The sequence below is a fragment of the Sciurus vulgaris genome (genome assembly GCF_902686455.1).
Source record: "Sciurus vulgaris genome assembly, chromosome: 13".
Lineage (NCBI taxonomy): Eukaryota > Metazoa > Chordata > Mammalia > Rodentia > Sciuridae > Sciurus > Sciurus vulgaris.
This window is the reverse complement of record NC_136474.1, coordinates 14,768,951-14,785,917: the sequence shown is the minus strand read 5'-3', so window position 1 is coordinate 14,785,917 and position 16,967 is coordinate 14,768,951. Positions and strand designations below refer to the sequence as shown.

General features: G+C 40.3%; 1 protein-coding gene across 4 annotated transcripts in view; it reads left to right on the top strand.

Moving 5' to 3' along the window:
• Positions 1-16,967, top strand: part of PTPN2 (protein tyrosine phosphatase non-receptor type 2) — an 87,577-nt gene that overhangs the window by 38,805 nt on the left and 31,805 nt on the right. For 2 of the 4 annotated variants that reach the window (XM_079108894.1, XM_079108893.1), the window contains exons 3-4: positions 8,686-8,786; positions 13,423-13,521. In XM_079108894.1, coding sequence (XP_078965020.1) covers positions 8,686-8,786; positions 13,423-13,521 — 200 coding nt within the window. The remainder of the gene's footprint in view (positions 1-8,685; positions 8,787-13,422; positions 13,522-16,967) is intronic. The other 2 variants (XM_079108892.1, XM_079108891.1) reach the window with 1 other exon arrangement.

Sequence of the window (16,967 nt, the reverse complement as noted above, 5' to 3'; positions counted from 1 at the left end):
AGAACATACATGTATGAGTCCCTGGGTAGGATCCCTGGAACTGCAAAACAAACAAACAAACAAACAAAAAAAGTTTAAGCATGCAAGTGCACACTCTGAACCAGTGCATTCATTGTAGGTATTCACGCAGAGTATGGGTTTTCCATTAGCGGTCTTCTAGAGAGCGTTCTGAATGAGTAACAGAAGGTTTGATGACTTTGAAAGATCTCTTTTGTGCTTCATTTCTTCCCTATTAATACCTGTCCCCCAAGCAGGTATTTTCAGTCTTGAAGTCTTGAAGACAAAGGTAGGTATCAAGTCTTCTGAGAAGACCTCCTGCATGCCCTCTAGAAGTTACAGTTTTGATTCTGCACTTCATCCTTGTATTCTGGCACTTGCTTTCTGATTTTATTTACTTATGTTTACTTTCTAGAGCAGTGGTTCTCAATAGGGGTGTTTACCTATCCCTAGGGGACATTTTGGAAGTTTACGGGAGGTTTTTTTCTTCTGGTGTATTTTAGCTCAGATATTTACATATGTCAAAGAACGTATTTATTATAAATTACTTTCCATTTCTTTTTCCTTCATATTATAGTTAGAGCATTACTAAATTTCAAAACTATTTGTGTGTGATTTCTGTGCCTGAATAGTAGGGTAGTAAAGAAGGTATTAATAAGCTTCCCCTTCTTTCCCCAAGAATAATTGAATATAAAACCACTTGGGGTTAGGTCCACACATGGAAGGCATATAAATAAGGGTGGTGGTGTCCTTGAGGGTTGTCCCCTATGTGACTAGCAGGGAGAGCTAGAGTGAGCCCTGTGATGTTGGGTTAGCATGCTATAAATGGACTGTTCTCAGTAAATATGGATAAACGGATAGGTACACATGTAGGTGTACATATACATGCATTTCCTAACCCTGTCCACTGAGAAGTCTTGGTAGCAATAACATCCTATTAGTATTGACCATGCTTAGCTTTTGATGCCCAAATTTCCTTAGCAGAGTGGCCAATCCTAGTAGGGAAAGGATAAAGAACCTGGAGTGTCTAGTGGTGCCAGAAAGTAAGAACAGGCTCAGAAACTGATGGGGGCCTGTCAGGAGGACACGAGGCCAACCTGAAGTCCACCAGCCACTGATTTGAGCTTTAAAATAATGATTATAACTTGTTGAATGAAATTAGGAGTTCGTGAGTCTGTACGATATTAAGAAACATGAATAAGTGGAAAATAGGGGAAGTTCTGCCTTTGTACAGGATGACAACTAATGTTGAAATGGATGGTAACTTGGTGGGTGAAAATTTCATCAGGAACAAGATATTTATAGAGTCTTAAAGTATCCCTCTACAAAATACTTACATACAAGGAGAGGGATATTAATGGTACAGACGAAAAGAACAGGAGAAAAGTCAGGATCCAGGCCGGATGAAGAGTTCTGAAAAAAGACACCAAAAGCACAACCCATCAAACTTCTTACAAAGCAAATTAAGTGGACTAGTGAGAATTAAAAGCTTTTACTTTGTGAAAGACATAATTAAGAGAATGGAAAGATGAGTATAGGCTGGGAGAAAAATATTTGTAAATCACATATCTGAAGAACTCTTGTCTGGAAATATTGTTAGAACTCTTAAAATTCAACAGTAAATAGAAATGGCCCAGTCAGAAAACAGAATAGCCAGGTTCAGTGGTGCACACATGTAATCACAGCTATGCAGGAAGCTGAGGCAGGAGGGTGGCAAAGTTGAGGTCAAGGTGGGCAACTTAGTAAGACCCTGTCTCAAAATAAAAAGACCTTGGAATGTAGCATAGTAGTAGAGAGTGATTGCCTCGCACGTGTGAGGCCCTGGGTTTGATTCTTAATACTGCAAAAAAAAAAAAAAGGAGATGCACAGAGGGCAGGTAAGCACTTGAGCATATGAGAAACATCATTAACTATTAGAAATACAAATTAAAACCATAGTGGTCAAATATCATTACAACTAAAATAAAGAGACCACACAATACCCCAAAAGTGTGGAAATCCTAGCTAGGTATTGTGGCACACGCATGTAATCCCAGCAGTTTGGGAAACTAAGGCAAATTCAAGTCCAGCCTCAGAAATTTAGCAAGACACTGTCTCAAAATAAAAATGTTCAAAAGGATTGGGAATGTAAAACACTCCTGGGTTCAATCACCAGTTCCAAAGTAAAAGAAAAGAAACTGGATCTCATACACGTCTGGTGGGAATTGAAAAAGGTCTAACCACTCTGGAAAATAGTTTGGCAATTCTTTAAAACTAAGTGTATACTTTAAGGCCTAGCAGTTGCACTCTGGGACAGTAATCCCAGAGGAATGAAAATTTGATCTATTAAAAAAAAAAAATGTGCACAGGAGTGTTCATAGCTTTATAGTCCCAAATTGGGAACAACCCAGATGTCCTTCAGTTTGTAAGTAATTAACAAACTGTGGTACACTCATGTCACAAAGCACTGTTCAGCATTTAAAAGGAAAACTGTTGATACACCTAACAACACAGCAGTTTGGGTGGATCTCAAAGCATTTATGCTGGGACAAAAAATTCAGTCTCAAAAGGTTACGTACTGAGTTTATATATAAACATTCTTGAAGTGATAAAATTATAGTTATCTGGGCTGGGGTTGTGGCTCAGTGGTAGACAGCTTGTTAGCATATGTGAGGCATTGGGTTCAATCCTCAGCACTGCATATAAATAAATAAAATAAAGGTCCATTGACAACTAAAAAATTACTTTAAAAAATCATAGTAATGAAAATAGGTTAATGGATTGGTGATGGGGTAAGGAAAGAGATGCCTATGACAGAAGGAACACAAGACTTGTGTGGTGGTGGAATAGTTTTGTATTTTGATGTGGCAGTCCTTATGTGAGTTACATGTATTAAACCACTTAGAACTGCAATCACAAAATGAGTGCCTGTAAAACGGAATGTTGGAATAAGATCTGGATTGTATCGGTGTCTCCATGTCTCTTTACCTGATGGCCTTTTGAACTGGGTCCTGGACAGCACACTGGGCTAGGAGTAGGATCCGTGGTGAAGACAATGGCCCCTGGGTGCTGCTCCCTCCCTACTGGCGGAGCCATCAAAATCTCGTCTTCTAACCAAGACCCGGGTAGGCAGCCACAGCTCACTGTGTGGGCGCTGGCTCTGGATGGGTGTCCTGGAGGGTGGAGCAGAAGTACACCTGGAGAAGGCTCTGAGTCACTGGAAGAACATGGTGTCCCTTCCAGGACCATCAGTGTACCCAGAGTTAGGGGGAGGATGTGGTTGTTTATATATTAAAATACAGATATAGGAAGTAGAATTTTTAAATTCCCATACAGTCTTCATATAAAATAGGAATTATCAAGGACTTTTGTAGTTGACCCTCTTAGGATATTAAGGAGGCAGTCCAGCCATCCCGTCCCTTTCCCCCACCTTGTGTCCTATTTTATTGTTTTGTAGCAGACTGCCCAACAAAGAACGCAGTTGCAAATATTGTGCAAAAGAGGAGCTAGTCCTTGAGAACAAGTGGGAGACGTGATTCTTTTGTTTAAAATAAATACTGATTTATAGCTTGAGATCTCTAAGTGCCTGGACTGGAGGTCTTGCCACAATGATGTCATCTCCCTACCCCCATGATCCGTACTGGAATCAGGATGCCAGGTTGAGCCTGTCTTCCCCAGCCCTCCACAGACATAATCTGGCCAGGACAAAGAATGTTGGGATTTCTTGGAGGCCAGTAGTCTGTAACAGTGACTCTGGGTGATTCTCCTGGCACCCAGGCCATTCCATCTCATTGATTAGAAAGCAGACCTGAAGTGACTCAGCTGGGTGATAGGGTTCTGGTATCTCAGTACCTTGGACACCAGTAATGTTCTCAATAAGAGGTCATTCCTCTATTACCTGCCCATTCCCACTGCCCCTGCTTGGTGCAGTCCTTGTCACCCTTGACAAAACCTCAGCACCACTGTGTGACATTGCCTTCCTCTTCATTCTGGTTGCTCCTCTGGTACTTGTGGGAGCTGCTCTCTTTTTTTTGGGGGGGGGGGGTGCTGGGGATCGAACCCAGGGCCTTGTGCTTACAAGGCAAGCACTCTACCGACTGAGCCATCTCCCCAGCCCCAGGAGCTGCTCTCTTAAATGAGATGTGCTCATTCCAGGCCGTCAGAGAACTTCCTCAGAGTCCTGTTCATTGCTCATGCCGGTGGCGTGGCCAAGCCTTTCAGTCTGTCCTCTGTGTTTCAGGACCTGTCTCTTCTGCCTAGCTCCCATTTCCTTCAGGTGCTATCCTTGCCCATCTCCCCTTCCCTGGAGTAGCCATGCCTGCTCAGCTCTGGGCCTCCTCAGGCATCAGCTGGTCAGGCTGCTGCTTCCCTCAGTCCCCTGCAATTCTGGGAGTTACGACTTTTTTTTTTTAAAGAAAGCTTAAAACAAATAATGCCTTTATGTCCCTGTTACCTGGCTCTTAAAATACTCTAAATACACTCGCTGGTTCAGAATTGTATATGATTGCTGAAGTGCCGTAACTGATATAGAGAGCACGGCCAGACCCCCATGGAGGGGTCAGTCAAGGCTGATCTTCAGGGAGCTGGGGTTTGTGATAGAAATGAGATGGAAGTCACACCTGTGGTGAAGAACACTGTGAAAGCTGATGTGGAAGAAACGAAGGAGGTGTGGAAAGGATGGTAAAGGCACTGGCTTGACTGCACCAGAGAGAGGCAGTGCCTGGTGGGAAATGTGCAGCCCCTTGCCCCTCGCAGGCCTGGATCCACGTCCCCTTTTGCGCTCCTCTTCTGTGCCTAGGCTGAAGATTCTGTTCCTGGGGTGCCAGGAAAATGGCATGATAATGTCCACTTCATAAGGTTGTGAGGGTGGAAAGCAGTAGCCAGCAAGGTGTGCCCTGCAATACCTGGCATGTCACAGACACTAAATACGTTGCTACCAGAAGTTCTAGTTGGTTATATGGTCCAAGAGAAGCCATTCATCAAATAGAATTTTCTTTGCAGAACGAACAGTTGGAATGTTAGAAATTTGTGTGCTGAGGTTTATGGTTCTTCTCCATTAATATAGTAGTATTTATGCCTTGGGCTCATTGCTCAATTTATGAAACAAAACTTACAAAAAAAAAAAACAAAAACAAAAACTTACAGTATTTGTTCCTCAACTATTTACTTTTGGAGCTGAGTAGGATTGATGATTCTCTGAAATACCTTGAGTTCTTGGCAGGGAAGTACCATGTAAGTATGGGCATCATTGCTTGAACACTTATTTTTTTTTACCTGTTTGAGAATAGAAAAATGTAAGGGAAAAGTCAACTGTTAATTCTGCACTAATAGAATTGGTCTTCTCCTTACTTGATTTTTAAGTTCATTATTCTTGGTCTTTTGATCTCTGCTGTGATGAATGTGAATCCTCCCTCCTGTTTGACCTGGAAAACTTTCCAAAAGGAGATACTTTACCATAATGATAAATTAGGTGAAACCTGTGGGGGTTTTTAAAAAGGTTATTATGACATTGTTGAAAGAGGAAGCTATTCTGTGTTGTCAGTTCAGGCCACAGCTAGAGCGAGTCATTTCTTGAGAGATGAAACCATTTCTCAGAAAACATACAGTTGGAAAGGGGAGTCAAAAGCATCCTTCTTCAGAAGTGGACTTCATTCATTTCTGCCCAGCACATACACCAAACTCTGTTGGGTCTTGAGCTTCTTCACTAACTCAGTGACAAACATGATTCAGAGCAGGTAATGCCTTGGAGAAAACAGTCTGTGGTGCTGTCATCTAGCATTGAGAAGTTGGAGTTCCTGTGGGAGAGTGGTTTTGTCACTTTGGGGGGTATTTCATGCAGTACACTTGGCGTGCTTTTCATTTATCTCCCTTTATTGGATCCTTTAAAGATTGGGAAGAACAATTACAGAAGGTACTTCTGCCTTAAAAAGTATGGTATACCACAAGTTAGTGCTTTTTTTTTTTTTTTTTTTCACATGCTTCCTGTGCTGTACTGAACATTTGTAACTGAACGTAGTCTTGCCTGGGCCTGGTACAAGAAGTGGAACCACTTACTGACACTGGGACTTTCCCCGGAATATTTTTTTAAATAAATATATATTTTTCTTTTATTAGCTTAAAACTTTAAAAAATTAAAGATAGAGAAGAGGCAGCAAACCATAGACTATTATAAAGTTCTGTTTACTTTGGGACTTACTTATATATAGCCCAAAGATTATGGGACTGTTGTTTTAATCATCTCATTTTCAAAGGTTCCTGGGCAGAATAAACTTTGGAAAAGGAGAAAGCATGTAGCTTCTGGTTTTATTTATTCCTAAATCAGAAGTCAAAAGTTTGGTTTGAAACGAACAGTTCACGGACAGTAATGGACCACTGGCACCAGGTGGTCAAGAACCCACTCTGCTTATGATCCTGCACACTGCAGCCAGATGTGAAGTGGCTCTTAGTTGGCCAAGAGGCAGTTTCCTTCTTTATCTTTGCTGAAGAATATCAAGTCATAGTTTCTCATAAAAGAGCTTTAAAAGTTTCACTTCCTGAAATGTCTATTTCGTGTTTTTTTAGATAGCTTGTTTTAAGATGATGTATTTTAGTTAACAACAAATTCTTTTATGCTTTTTTCCTTTGGAGATTCTTCTGAATCAAAAAGTTACATATACCTTTAATTTTTATTAAATATATATTAATCTTTTTAAATAGGAGAACTGAAATAAATACCTCATGTTGTAGGTGTGTATTTGAGAGTTTAACTTTAATCAGTCTCGATAAGAAAATATAGTTTCAGCCACAATTTGTAGGCAATTCTAAGTAGCTATGGAGTTTTTCCAAGGATTACTTGCCTTTTTTATTGTCATCTGCTAGCAAAATTTTTTAAAAATTTATTTTTTTCCCCCGAGAGAATTTAGTGTCTTTTTGCTTTGGCTGGCTGAGTAAATTGGTGCTGGATGGGAAGCAAGGCCTGTGCCAAGGCCCTGCAAACTCCGGTGGCTTTCAGGTAGCACCCTGTGCCTCACTGGCTCCCGAGAATGGTGTTTGTGATTACTGTTTATAAAGTTTGGAGGTAACACGTATTTACAGATGTTAAAGACTGAGAGAAAATCTCGGTGAATTCGAATTCGTAGTCCCAAGGGCGGGGTGTTGAATACTGTCCACACAGACTACTGGGGTGTCTCTCAGCGTGTCTGCTCCCTGGCTGTGCAGGGTGTGGAAGGGTACCATGTAGGATAAGCAGACTCCCAGTGCCTGTGAGGCTGAGCTTTCCAGTTGCAGGTCGGCCAGCAGGCGGTTTTGTTTTCCCTGTGAAATGAGTGAGTAGTAGCCTTGGGGTTTGTGTTCTTTCTGTGATTGCAACATGAGGAAATGCATTCCTTTGGCGTGGTCTCGTAGGGCACTTGAGTTTTTAGGGATTGTGTAGCTTTGTAAAAGTGTGCATTATTTTGGTGGTATGTTTGTTATCTAGGAGTTCTGTGGTCATTATTTTGTTCTTTGAGTAGCTGATCTTTTTACTATCTTGTACAGTATAGCAGTTAAAGGGTGATGAAACTGTTAAAAAAAAAAGTGGCTATACTGTGAAAAAAAAAGTGCTTGCTGACATCATCCTTCCGAGAACACTTGTATATGTGATTTACTATAACAAGATCTTAGTTTTTCCTGTTGGCAGATGACATGTAATATTTACAGAGGTCTTGGGTTCAGTCCAGCAGAAACATCTCAGATAAATTGATGTGTGAAACTAAAGCCATCTAACATTTTCTTTCGTGTGGAGATGGTAGAGACAGGTTTTACTTTAGGAGTGGGAAGAGAGTAGACGTTCAGCGTACACTTCCTTGAGGGGACGTAGAATGTACTCCGGAGTCCAGCATGGGGTGCGTTTTCAGTCCATAACTTGGCTCTGTGCTTCTGATGTTTGTGTTGAGGGTTCTCAGATCATGTTGACCCTGGTGTGACACGTGTTTTCTCCCTTCATGCTTTTCTTTCTTTCTGTAAATGATACAGGGTCAAGTTTTATATTTCAAATATTTAAATTTTAAATCTATAAGACTTTTACTTTTAAAAGCTAGAGACGTATCTAAACTGTTAACAGTCTTAAATAATAAAGCGTTTTCAGTGGCCTTTAAAGAATACAGTTAAAGTATTCCAGTTTTTAGCACTCCACCTAAACAGAGTTAAGTCTTAGAATTATTTAAATGCAGCTGAGTGTATATCTGTTAAGAAATGAAGAAAATGAAATCTGGTATCACCGATTTGAGGCTAGTTACATTTTTGTAGGTACCACGAATCCCTTCTTTGGGCCCTAGAATCTAAACAACCCTTTTACTTTATAGGAAGATAAGTGCTTTATTTGTTTTACTGTTTCTCACTCTTCAGTCAGTTTCTCAAGTTGTAAAAGTTTACATAATACAAACACACACTTTCCTTCCAACCTGTAGTAGCAAATAAGATATGTTGTTCCTCCTTACAAAAGTAGGGAATAAGGCAGGGATATAAATCAGTTGGTAGAGTGCTTTTGCACAAGGCCCTGGGTTCAATCTCCAGCACCACAAAAAGGGGGCGGGGGCAGAGATAATTCAGGATTTGTCTCAGCTCTCCTATGGTGCTAATTTATTTTTCCTTTGTTTCATTCTTTATGAATTCCTTAGAGCTTTAACATTAACACTAAAAAAGAACTGACAAATTTGAAATGACAGTTATGGTTTATCACTCTGTTTTCAGATGATCACAGTCGTGTTAAACTGCAGAATGCAGAGAATGATTACATCAACGCCAGCTTGGTTGACATGGGAGAGGCACGGAGGAGTTACATCCTGACTCAGGCAAGTGGACGGCAGAGAAGGAGTGGAGTTGGAGCTGGTGGCTCTGCTTCAGCCTGGCCAAAAGTAGCGTGACCTCTTTTGTGAAGGAAACTCCTGCGAGATGGCTTAGGCGACCCAGTCTCTGCAGGCACGCCCTCTCCCTGCCTCTTTCGGACCCCACCTTCTTTTGCTGCTTTCACTGCTCTTCATCTGATCTGTGAAGCACAGCCAGAGGCCCCTGCAAGCTCCTCTCTGCTCTCTCCCCCTTTCAGAATGCACTCATGCCTTGGATGGTGTTGGCCATCTCCTTTGCAGAGACCTGGTGCCCCAGATCCAGACCAGAGCACCTGCTGGCTCCTGTGGCATTCTACCCAGCTGCTTGAGGCCTTGGCCACACCCACACACCCGCATGAATTTGGTTGTCCACACCAGCTGCTCTTAATGTATCAGATTATGGAGACTTAATTAACTACACTATCATTCTCCCAGTTATGGATTTTTAGGTATTCAGAAGATAAGCCATAAGATTTCAGAATTTTAAAATCCTAACTTGGATCAGAATGACAGAATGACCTGTCATTTGAAAAACATTTGATATAGTTTTTAAAAAAGTGTTTCAGATTAATGTAACTGTGAGCTATTAGACTGTTTCTAATTCACAGGAAAATAAATTCAGTTACTTTACTTAAGATAAAGCAGCTCCTGTAAGTTCCAAAGAAAAAGAAAGAATCTGTGGGGGAAAAACTGTCAAAGGATATAAATTCACAATTCTATTTTTTTCTTTTTTTTTTTTGCGGTGCTGGGGATCGAACTCAGGGCTTTGTGCTTGAGAGGCAAGCACTCTACCGACTGAGCTATCTCCCCGGCCCCAAATTCACAATTCTAAAAACAAAATAAAGGTAGCTAGTGTATCTATGAGAAAATACTTCATTTGGAAAATATTTAGGGAATGTAAATCTAAACCAGTAATCAGCTACCACTTTTTACCTGTTGGAGCCACAGAGATTCACACAGGGCACAACACTCGGTGGCCACATACCTTGATTGAGAAAGACTACCTGAGCAGTGCTGACAGACGAGAAGATGCAGTGCATGTGTTTACTGCAATCTTGTTTTCAGAGTGTGGGACTCACTGGTTCAACAGATTCATCACACACACACCAATTGTGGTGGTTGTTCCTAGGGGTTGGGAATAAGACATTGATTTGCCATTTTCAGACTTGGTGTAATACCTGAAGTTTTTCTTATGTGCTTTCATAAAGTTTTTTAATAAAGTAGTATTTTAGCCAAAATATTTACTTTAGCTGGATGTGGTGGCACACTTCTGTAATCCCAGAGACTTGGGAGGCTGAGGCAGGATGATTGCAAGTTCAAAGCTAGCCTCAGCAACTTAGTGAGACCCTGAGCAACTGAGGGCAACCCTGTCTCTAAATAAAACATAAGAAGGACTGGGGGGCTGGGGAGATAGCTCAGTTGGTAAAGTGCTTGCCTTGCAAGCACAGAGCCCTGGGTTCTATCCCCAGAACCACAAAAAAAAAAAAAAGAAGGACTGGGATGTGACCCAGTGCCACCCCTGGGTCAGTCCCTAGTAGTAACACGAGAGTAACATGAAAAAACAGAGAACAGTCACCCATGACCTTAACCACAGCCCTTTCTTCCTTGCTACCACTTTTTCCCACCACTTATTACTTCTCTCTGTCCTTACACATGGGTCTTTCTTGAGGTTCTAACTCAGCTTTTCCTCCTCCAAGTTCACTTCAGCTCTGGGACCATGGTTTTCATCCTCTGAACCCTAAGATGGGGCACTTGGTCCTTACAGTGTCTGTGCTCAAATCCTGGTGCCTGCACTTCACTGGCTGCTCATCCATCTAGCAGAGTTGGTGACACCTACTCCGTGGCAGGCTTGAGTAAAACAGACTCTAATGAAAGCTCTGCGTTAGGAACTTTAGGAAAGTGAAATTAATGCCAGTTAAAATAATTTTGTAACATTGTTCCTTTTTTGAATAATTTAACCTCAGGACAACTTTCTGCAGTAAATACAGTTGTCCTTATCTTATAGAGGAGGAATCCAGAGAGACTCAAGGACATTGAGTAACTTCACCAAGGTTGTACAGCAGAGGAAGCCAGAATTTGAAGCCTCATAGGCTTCATGGGTCCTGTTCTTAATCTTTCTACTCTGCTGCCTTAAAATTGCTGTGTGAAGCTGGGCTTAGTGGTGCACACCTGTGATCCCAAGTTCAAAGCCAGCTTCAGCAATTTAGTGAGGCCCTAAGCAATTTAGTGAGACCCTGTCTCTAAATAAAATAGAATATGGGAATAGGGATATGGCTCAGGGTTAAGCATCCCTGGTTTCAATACCCAATACCAAAAAGGGAAAAAAAAAAAAAATGCTGTGTGACTATGGTCAAGGGACTTCACTCCCCAGGCCTTTGTGTCTGTACATCCGTCATCTGTACTGGTGTGGTAGGACCCCTGCAGTGCCTAGCTTTGGGAGATGCTCCGCGTGTTACTTGTCGTGGTATCTGTTGTTGATTTTGTCAGTCCTGGTAACACTGGTAATAGTGACCTTCTACGAAGCATCCAAAAGCATGTTGTGGTAAAGAAAATGCATGACTGCTTCCCACTGGTTCATCCTAAACTCTTTGTCCCAGCAGATAGAGCCCCTTCATCGGAGTGCGATAACCAAGAAACCTGTCTCCGGCTTTCTCCTTCCCGGGTTCCTTCCAGCACTGTCCAGGCCCTGCTGGACACGTTTGCCTAGCCCTAGACTGCACATTATGTCAGGTGTTCCCTCTCTGTGCCAGGACTTTTCTTCCTGCACCCCACTACTACAAACCACTGTGGTTTCCCTCCTAGTTCCTCTTCCTTTAGACCCGATGGTCTGCCTTTCCCCTGTGGCCCTTGGCATTAGTCTCCTCTGCATGCTCCTGGAGGTCTGAGACTACCCCTTATGCTTTTGCCCTGATACCTTGCACATCATTTGAAACAGTACTACTCAGGAAACAGTTAAAAGGGTAGAGAAAATTAGGTGTTCACTACTTCTACTGTTCTGATTGTTCTTTATGCTTATTATTTGAATCATTTCTCCCTCAGTTTTATTAGTGTTTTTTTTTTTTTTTTAGAAATCAGGCCCTTGGTATATTATGTCCACTTTTCAGATTTTTTTAAAAATGTGAGTATATGGGAGAGCTGAGAGATGAATCTGCCTCTGCAGTTAAAAAATCATGGTCTTAATACATTCGCAGCTGTTCCTTCAGTGCCATCCGAAGGCATGCTTAACTCTGAGCCGCTAGTGAATTGCTTTGCTTTGTTTGTTTGTTTGTTTTAAACTGGGGATTTTCTTGTTGCTTTGTGTTACCTTTAGGCTGTTTGTTTTGTTTTGTTTCAGAAGTAAAGCAACAGATACATACCTTGAGTGGGAAGAGTACCCTTAAACATAAGAGTGCGGTTATGGATTCTTAATGGATTTGTAGTGTTTTTACAGTTGACCTTAGAGCTTCCTTGCTAAACCAGTAGTGTTGAGCATCTGCTACATACTGAGGAGTACACCTGCCCTAAAGATGCTCTCAGCTTAGAACCATTTGAATCCCCTTGCTGCATGTGGGGCTGCAGCCCTGAGCAGCCCTGATGCCCAGTGTGTCCTGCTTCTACCCAGTCCCTGCCCCTAACTCTCACCACTCTGCTGCACTGCCTTGTGAATCAGCTACATGTTGAGTTAACCTTGGGTACAGTAGAACCCATTCATTTGAGTCTTCACCCATTCAAAATTAGTTAGGCTGTGTTGTAGTGCAGTAGTGGAATGTTCACTTGGGTTCTATCTCCACCTTGACAAAAAAAAAATTAAATAAGTTATAATTTGGGCATTGCCTTTTCATATGTTACTTGTCTTTCCTTTTGCCCTGTGCCATCATTAAGTAAAATGGAAAGGTAATTACAAATACATAGGATTTGATTTTCCCCCCCATGTCATTATGATAGTACGTACTATTGCTGCTTTTAACGCTACTAAATACTTTGCCATTGAGGTTGAACATATTGTGCTTTTGTAGATTAATAGTTTCAGAGAGGTTTGGATACTTACATGATTTCCACTTTATGGGGGAAATTCTTTTGACTTGCGCTGATTGGCTAGCCTCTTGCTCTGTAGAGGCTGAAGGTGACAGACATTTCCTTCGCCTGCAACCTTTGCAGCTAGACCCTGACCAGTCAGGTGTTCTTACTCATGATTTTGACTCTGGTTTGCATATAGATTATGCTTGAATACTACAGCCACCTTAGTTTAGCTTTGCTAGCAAAAGCAGGGTAATATAGTGTATCAGGAGCAGTGTCTCAGCTTAGATCTCTTGGGGCAGACGATTGTGCTTTAATCGTTAGTTAGCCTTGTTCTCCAGCCCTCTACTCTGAAAACCACTTGGTATCCTAAACAAAATCCTTTATTGTTTTACTTAGATAAATGAGAGGTTTTGATCATTTGTGCCCAAAATCCTCACTAGTACAGACAGATTTTTGAATTCAAGTCGATTTAAAGTTTAAATATGCTAAGACCCAAGCTGTTGACTGCACTAGTAGCACACCAGCAGCACCCTGAGGAAGCCTGTCCTTGAGCCTTGTTCTTTTCCAGCCCTCTTCCTGATCTGCTCTTTCTCTGTCCTGACAGGGTCCACTTCCCAATACGTGTTGCCACTTCTGGCTCATGGTTTGGCAGCAGAAGTCCAAAGCAGTTGTCATGCTGAATCGAATTGTGGAGAAAGAATCGGTGAGTAATATTTATAACCAAGTATACTGCATATGATCATTAGCTTATAAAGGTTTTCATGGAGGGTATTCATTAGTTTAGGTTTTTAGTTGCTAAAAGCTAGTAGTCAGGATAATTCTGACCAGAACTAATGTATCCTTTTCCTTTCTTACCTTAAATATTTATAAAATGATTGGTGATCTTTGATCTCCAAGATATAAATGTAATGGAACGAATACCAAACTGGTAGTGATATGTAGCTCTTTGGAATCCCTAGGCTTTGTTAGAATCTTCATGTTATTATCAAAATCTTGGAAGTTTTCAAAAAGATTAAAATAATAGTCTTTTGATTTTCATAAATTATAATTGACTCAAGTCATAATAAAAATGGGCAAATATAAGTTCATTGAAATTTCAGGTTGTAATCTAAGCATAGTGCCAGTTAGTGGTATGACTTTTAAGACTTCCAACTTCCATAGCTTTAGATTACGTTCCCTCAGATAAGCAAATTGGGACTCATTGTCACTAAGGACTCTTTGAGATTGTTTTATTTTTTTTTTTCTGTGCTGGGACGTTTTAAGATTTTGTATTCTGTTTCTTCAGATTCCTGATGCCTGTTCTTTTTCCTAAGTTCATAGGTGCTAGTTTTCAGTAACGATGCAGATTTTTAAATTTGTTTCTCATCTGAAGTGGCACTGACAAACCAGAATTGTCAGCATAGGCCTTTATAGTGGTCTTCCATAGTCTCCAAACTCATTTAGAAATTAAGTGGTGGCAACATTGTCAATCTGAACAGCATTGCAAACTACATGATTTATAAGTTCCATTCCTTTCATTTTGGAAGACATGTGCTATGTTAATAAGAGTACTGTCAGAAATTAGACGTCATTTTTATGTGTTGGTGAATCAAGTGCTCATGTGATTCAGGTTTAATTATTTGGGGGTAGATTCCTTCCTAGGATGTGTTGATTGTCAAGAGACCCGTAGTGTCTGATTGTCTTGACCTTTGTGACCTATTGTTAACCAGTGCTTACCTCCCTAATTTATAAGGCTTACAAATGGTGATTTTTCTATCCTTTTCTGAGGAAATTTTGTTGGAGTTCTTCTACTACAAAAAACCACTTTCTATTCTAATTAATTGACCACTTTTATATAGTATAGAAAAAGTAGTTTTCAAACAGTTTATTCTCTATGATCCTCAACAGAGAACCAGTTGGGAGAGAGGATGAATTATTATGTATTTAACATACTTGATTGATCTCACTCCTTTGCACTTACTGGTAATCAAATCCTTCCTTCATTAACTAGCAGAAATCTCTTTGGATTGAACCCTGAGTCCTTTTAACACTAAGCTAAGGGTCTCACAGCTTTCTTGCTTTCTGAGATGACGACCAGCTTTAGGCTCATCTTAAGCTCTTACTATCCTGGATCTGGAGCCAGTTCCCTAAGGAAACTTGTACTTTTAACAAGAGGTGCTATTTCAAGATCACCACAAAAATAAGGATATCTGTTGCTACTGACTTGCTCATTGTTTTTAAGACTTTTTATAGGACAGAGCTAGGTAAAAATATGTGTGTCTAGATAATAACACATCTGAGGAGTTCACACGGAGATTTCCAGGTTAGATTTGGAACTACAAATATTGTCTTAACCCCTTCTGTCATATACCTGCTACTTTTTTTTTTTTCATACCAAGAATCCTGGTATTCAAAGATATCAAGAGTCCCAATAATGACATCAGCCCTACCACCAAAATAATTACTGAAAATAGTTGAGCTTGCTCAGTGTGTGTGTGTATCACACTACTAGGGATTGAATCCAGAATCTCTTGCCTGCTCGACAAGTGCTCTCCCACTGAGTTACATCCCTGTCCCTTCTTAAATTTTTTGTTTGAGATAGCGTCTTGGTAAGTTGCTGAGACTGACCTGTGACTTCTGCCTCGGCCACCTGAGTAACTGGGATTACAGGCATGCCCCATTACTCCTGACTTAATTACACATTTTAAAAATGTTTTTCCCATTCTCTTTCAGGCTATTTTTTAGTTGTACAAACCTGTGTCTTCAGAGAATGTAACATTCTATAGTCTCTCCCTTATATCCCTTTTTAAATCTTAGTTCTTCATGTAGATATAGTCATCCCTCCTACCTATGGGAGATCATTAGTACCAGAATCCTCCCGATACCAAAATCTGCAGTGCTTAAGTCCCTTACATAAAATTGCATAGCATTTGCATATAGATTATGCACTTTCTTTCTTATACTTTAAATAATCCCTAGATGACTTGTAACAATATAATATGAATGCTTTGTAAATAGTCACAAAATTTTTTTTAGGGAATAAAAACACTATGTATTTAATATTTATCACCAGTTGTGTTGATGTTTCTCTGATTCTGACTGATACTTTTTCCTGAGTTGGTTGCTGAGGAAGGATTTGTGGGTGTTATGTAGGGTCTGACTTTTTTACCTGACACTGACAGTTTATCTGCTTTATAAAACAAAACAAACAAAAACCCTTAAAAGTCAGTTTGGCAAGGTAAAAAATTCTTGGCTCACATTTGTTTTCTTTGAACAACTTGAATATGTCCCTTCCTTTCCCAGCTTCATTGTTTCCTTTCCCTCGGCCTTGCACATTGCTGTCAGAGTCAAAGAGACATCTTATTTTGTTCCTTCATAAGTCCGTTAGTCTCTTTGCCTATATTACCCAGTTTCTTTCCTTTTTCTTCCAAATACCATTAATTCCACACTGACTTCTTGTGATGGGTCACAGTTAAAATGCATGCAAGCTAAAAATAGTGCATAAAATTATCTGTAGGCTATCAATACGAGGTGTATCTGAAACATTAATGAATTTCACCTTTAGACTTAGGTTTCATCCCCAGGATACCTCATTATGTATGTGCAAATGCTTCAAAATCTGAAACACAACATTTACAGTAAAGGATACTCAACCTATATTAACCACTCTAGGTAAAAAGGGCTTATCTTCTGATTCTTTGCCCTGATTTAATCTTAGTAAATTACTAAATCACTTAACTTTAGTAAGTATAAATATGTAACATTTCTTGACCTGTAGTATTTAATTGCACATTTTTAGGTAATTATGAAAATACTTATAAAGCCTTTTCGATACAATTTGAAGGTATTCTTGGGATAGTTTGATACTTTCAGAAATCAAGGGAAGGGGGAAGGCAATAGCCAAACCCCCTGTTGACTAGTACAGAATGTATGCTGGCCCTCGGGAGCACCAGGCCACTGTGTTTACCATGACACAAGAGTTGTTCCTTATGTCTGTGGGTTTTGTTTACTTTGTTTTGCTATGTACCTAGTGTGTATAAAAGACAAGAGTCCTAATCTGCATTTAGTCTTTCTAGATATTAAAGAGTTTGACATTGTATGACAAAAGTAGAATTTGTAAACAAAGTTTGAGTGTTTTGTTTTGAAGTTCCTAGGAAGGATTGTCTTCTA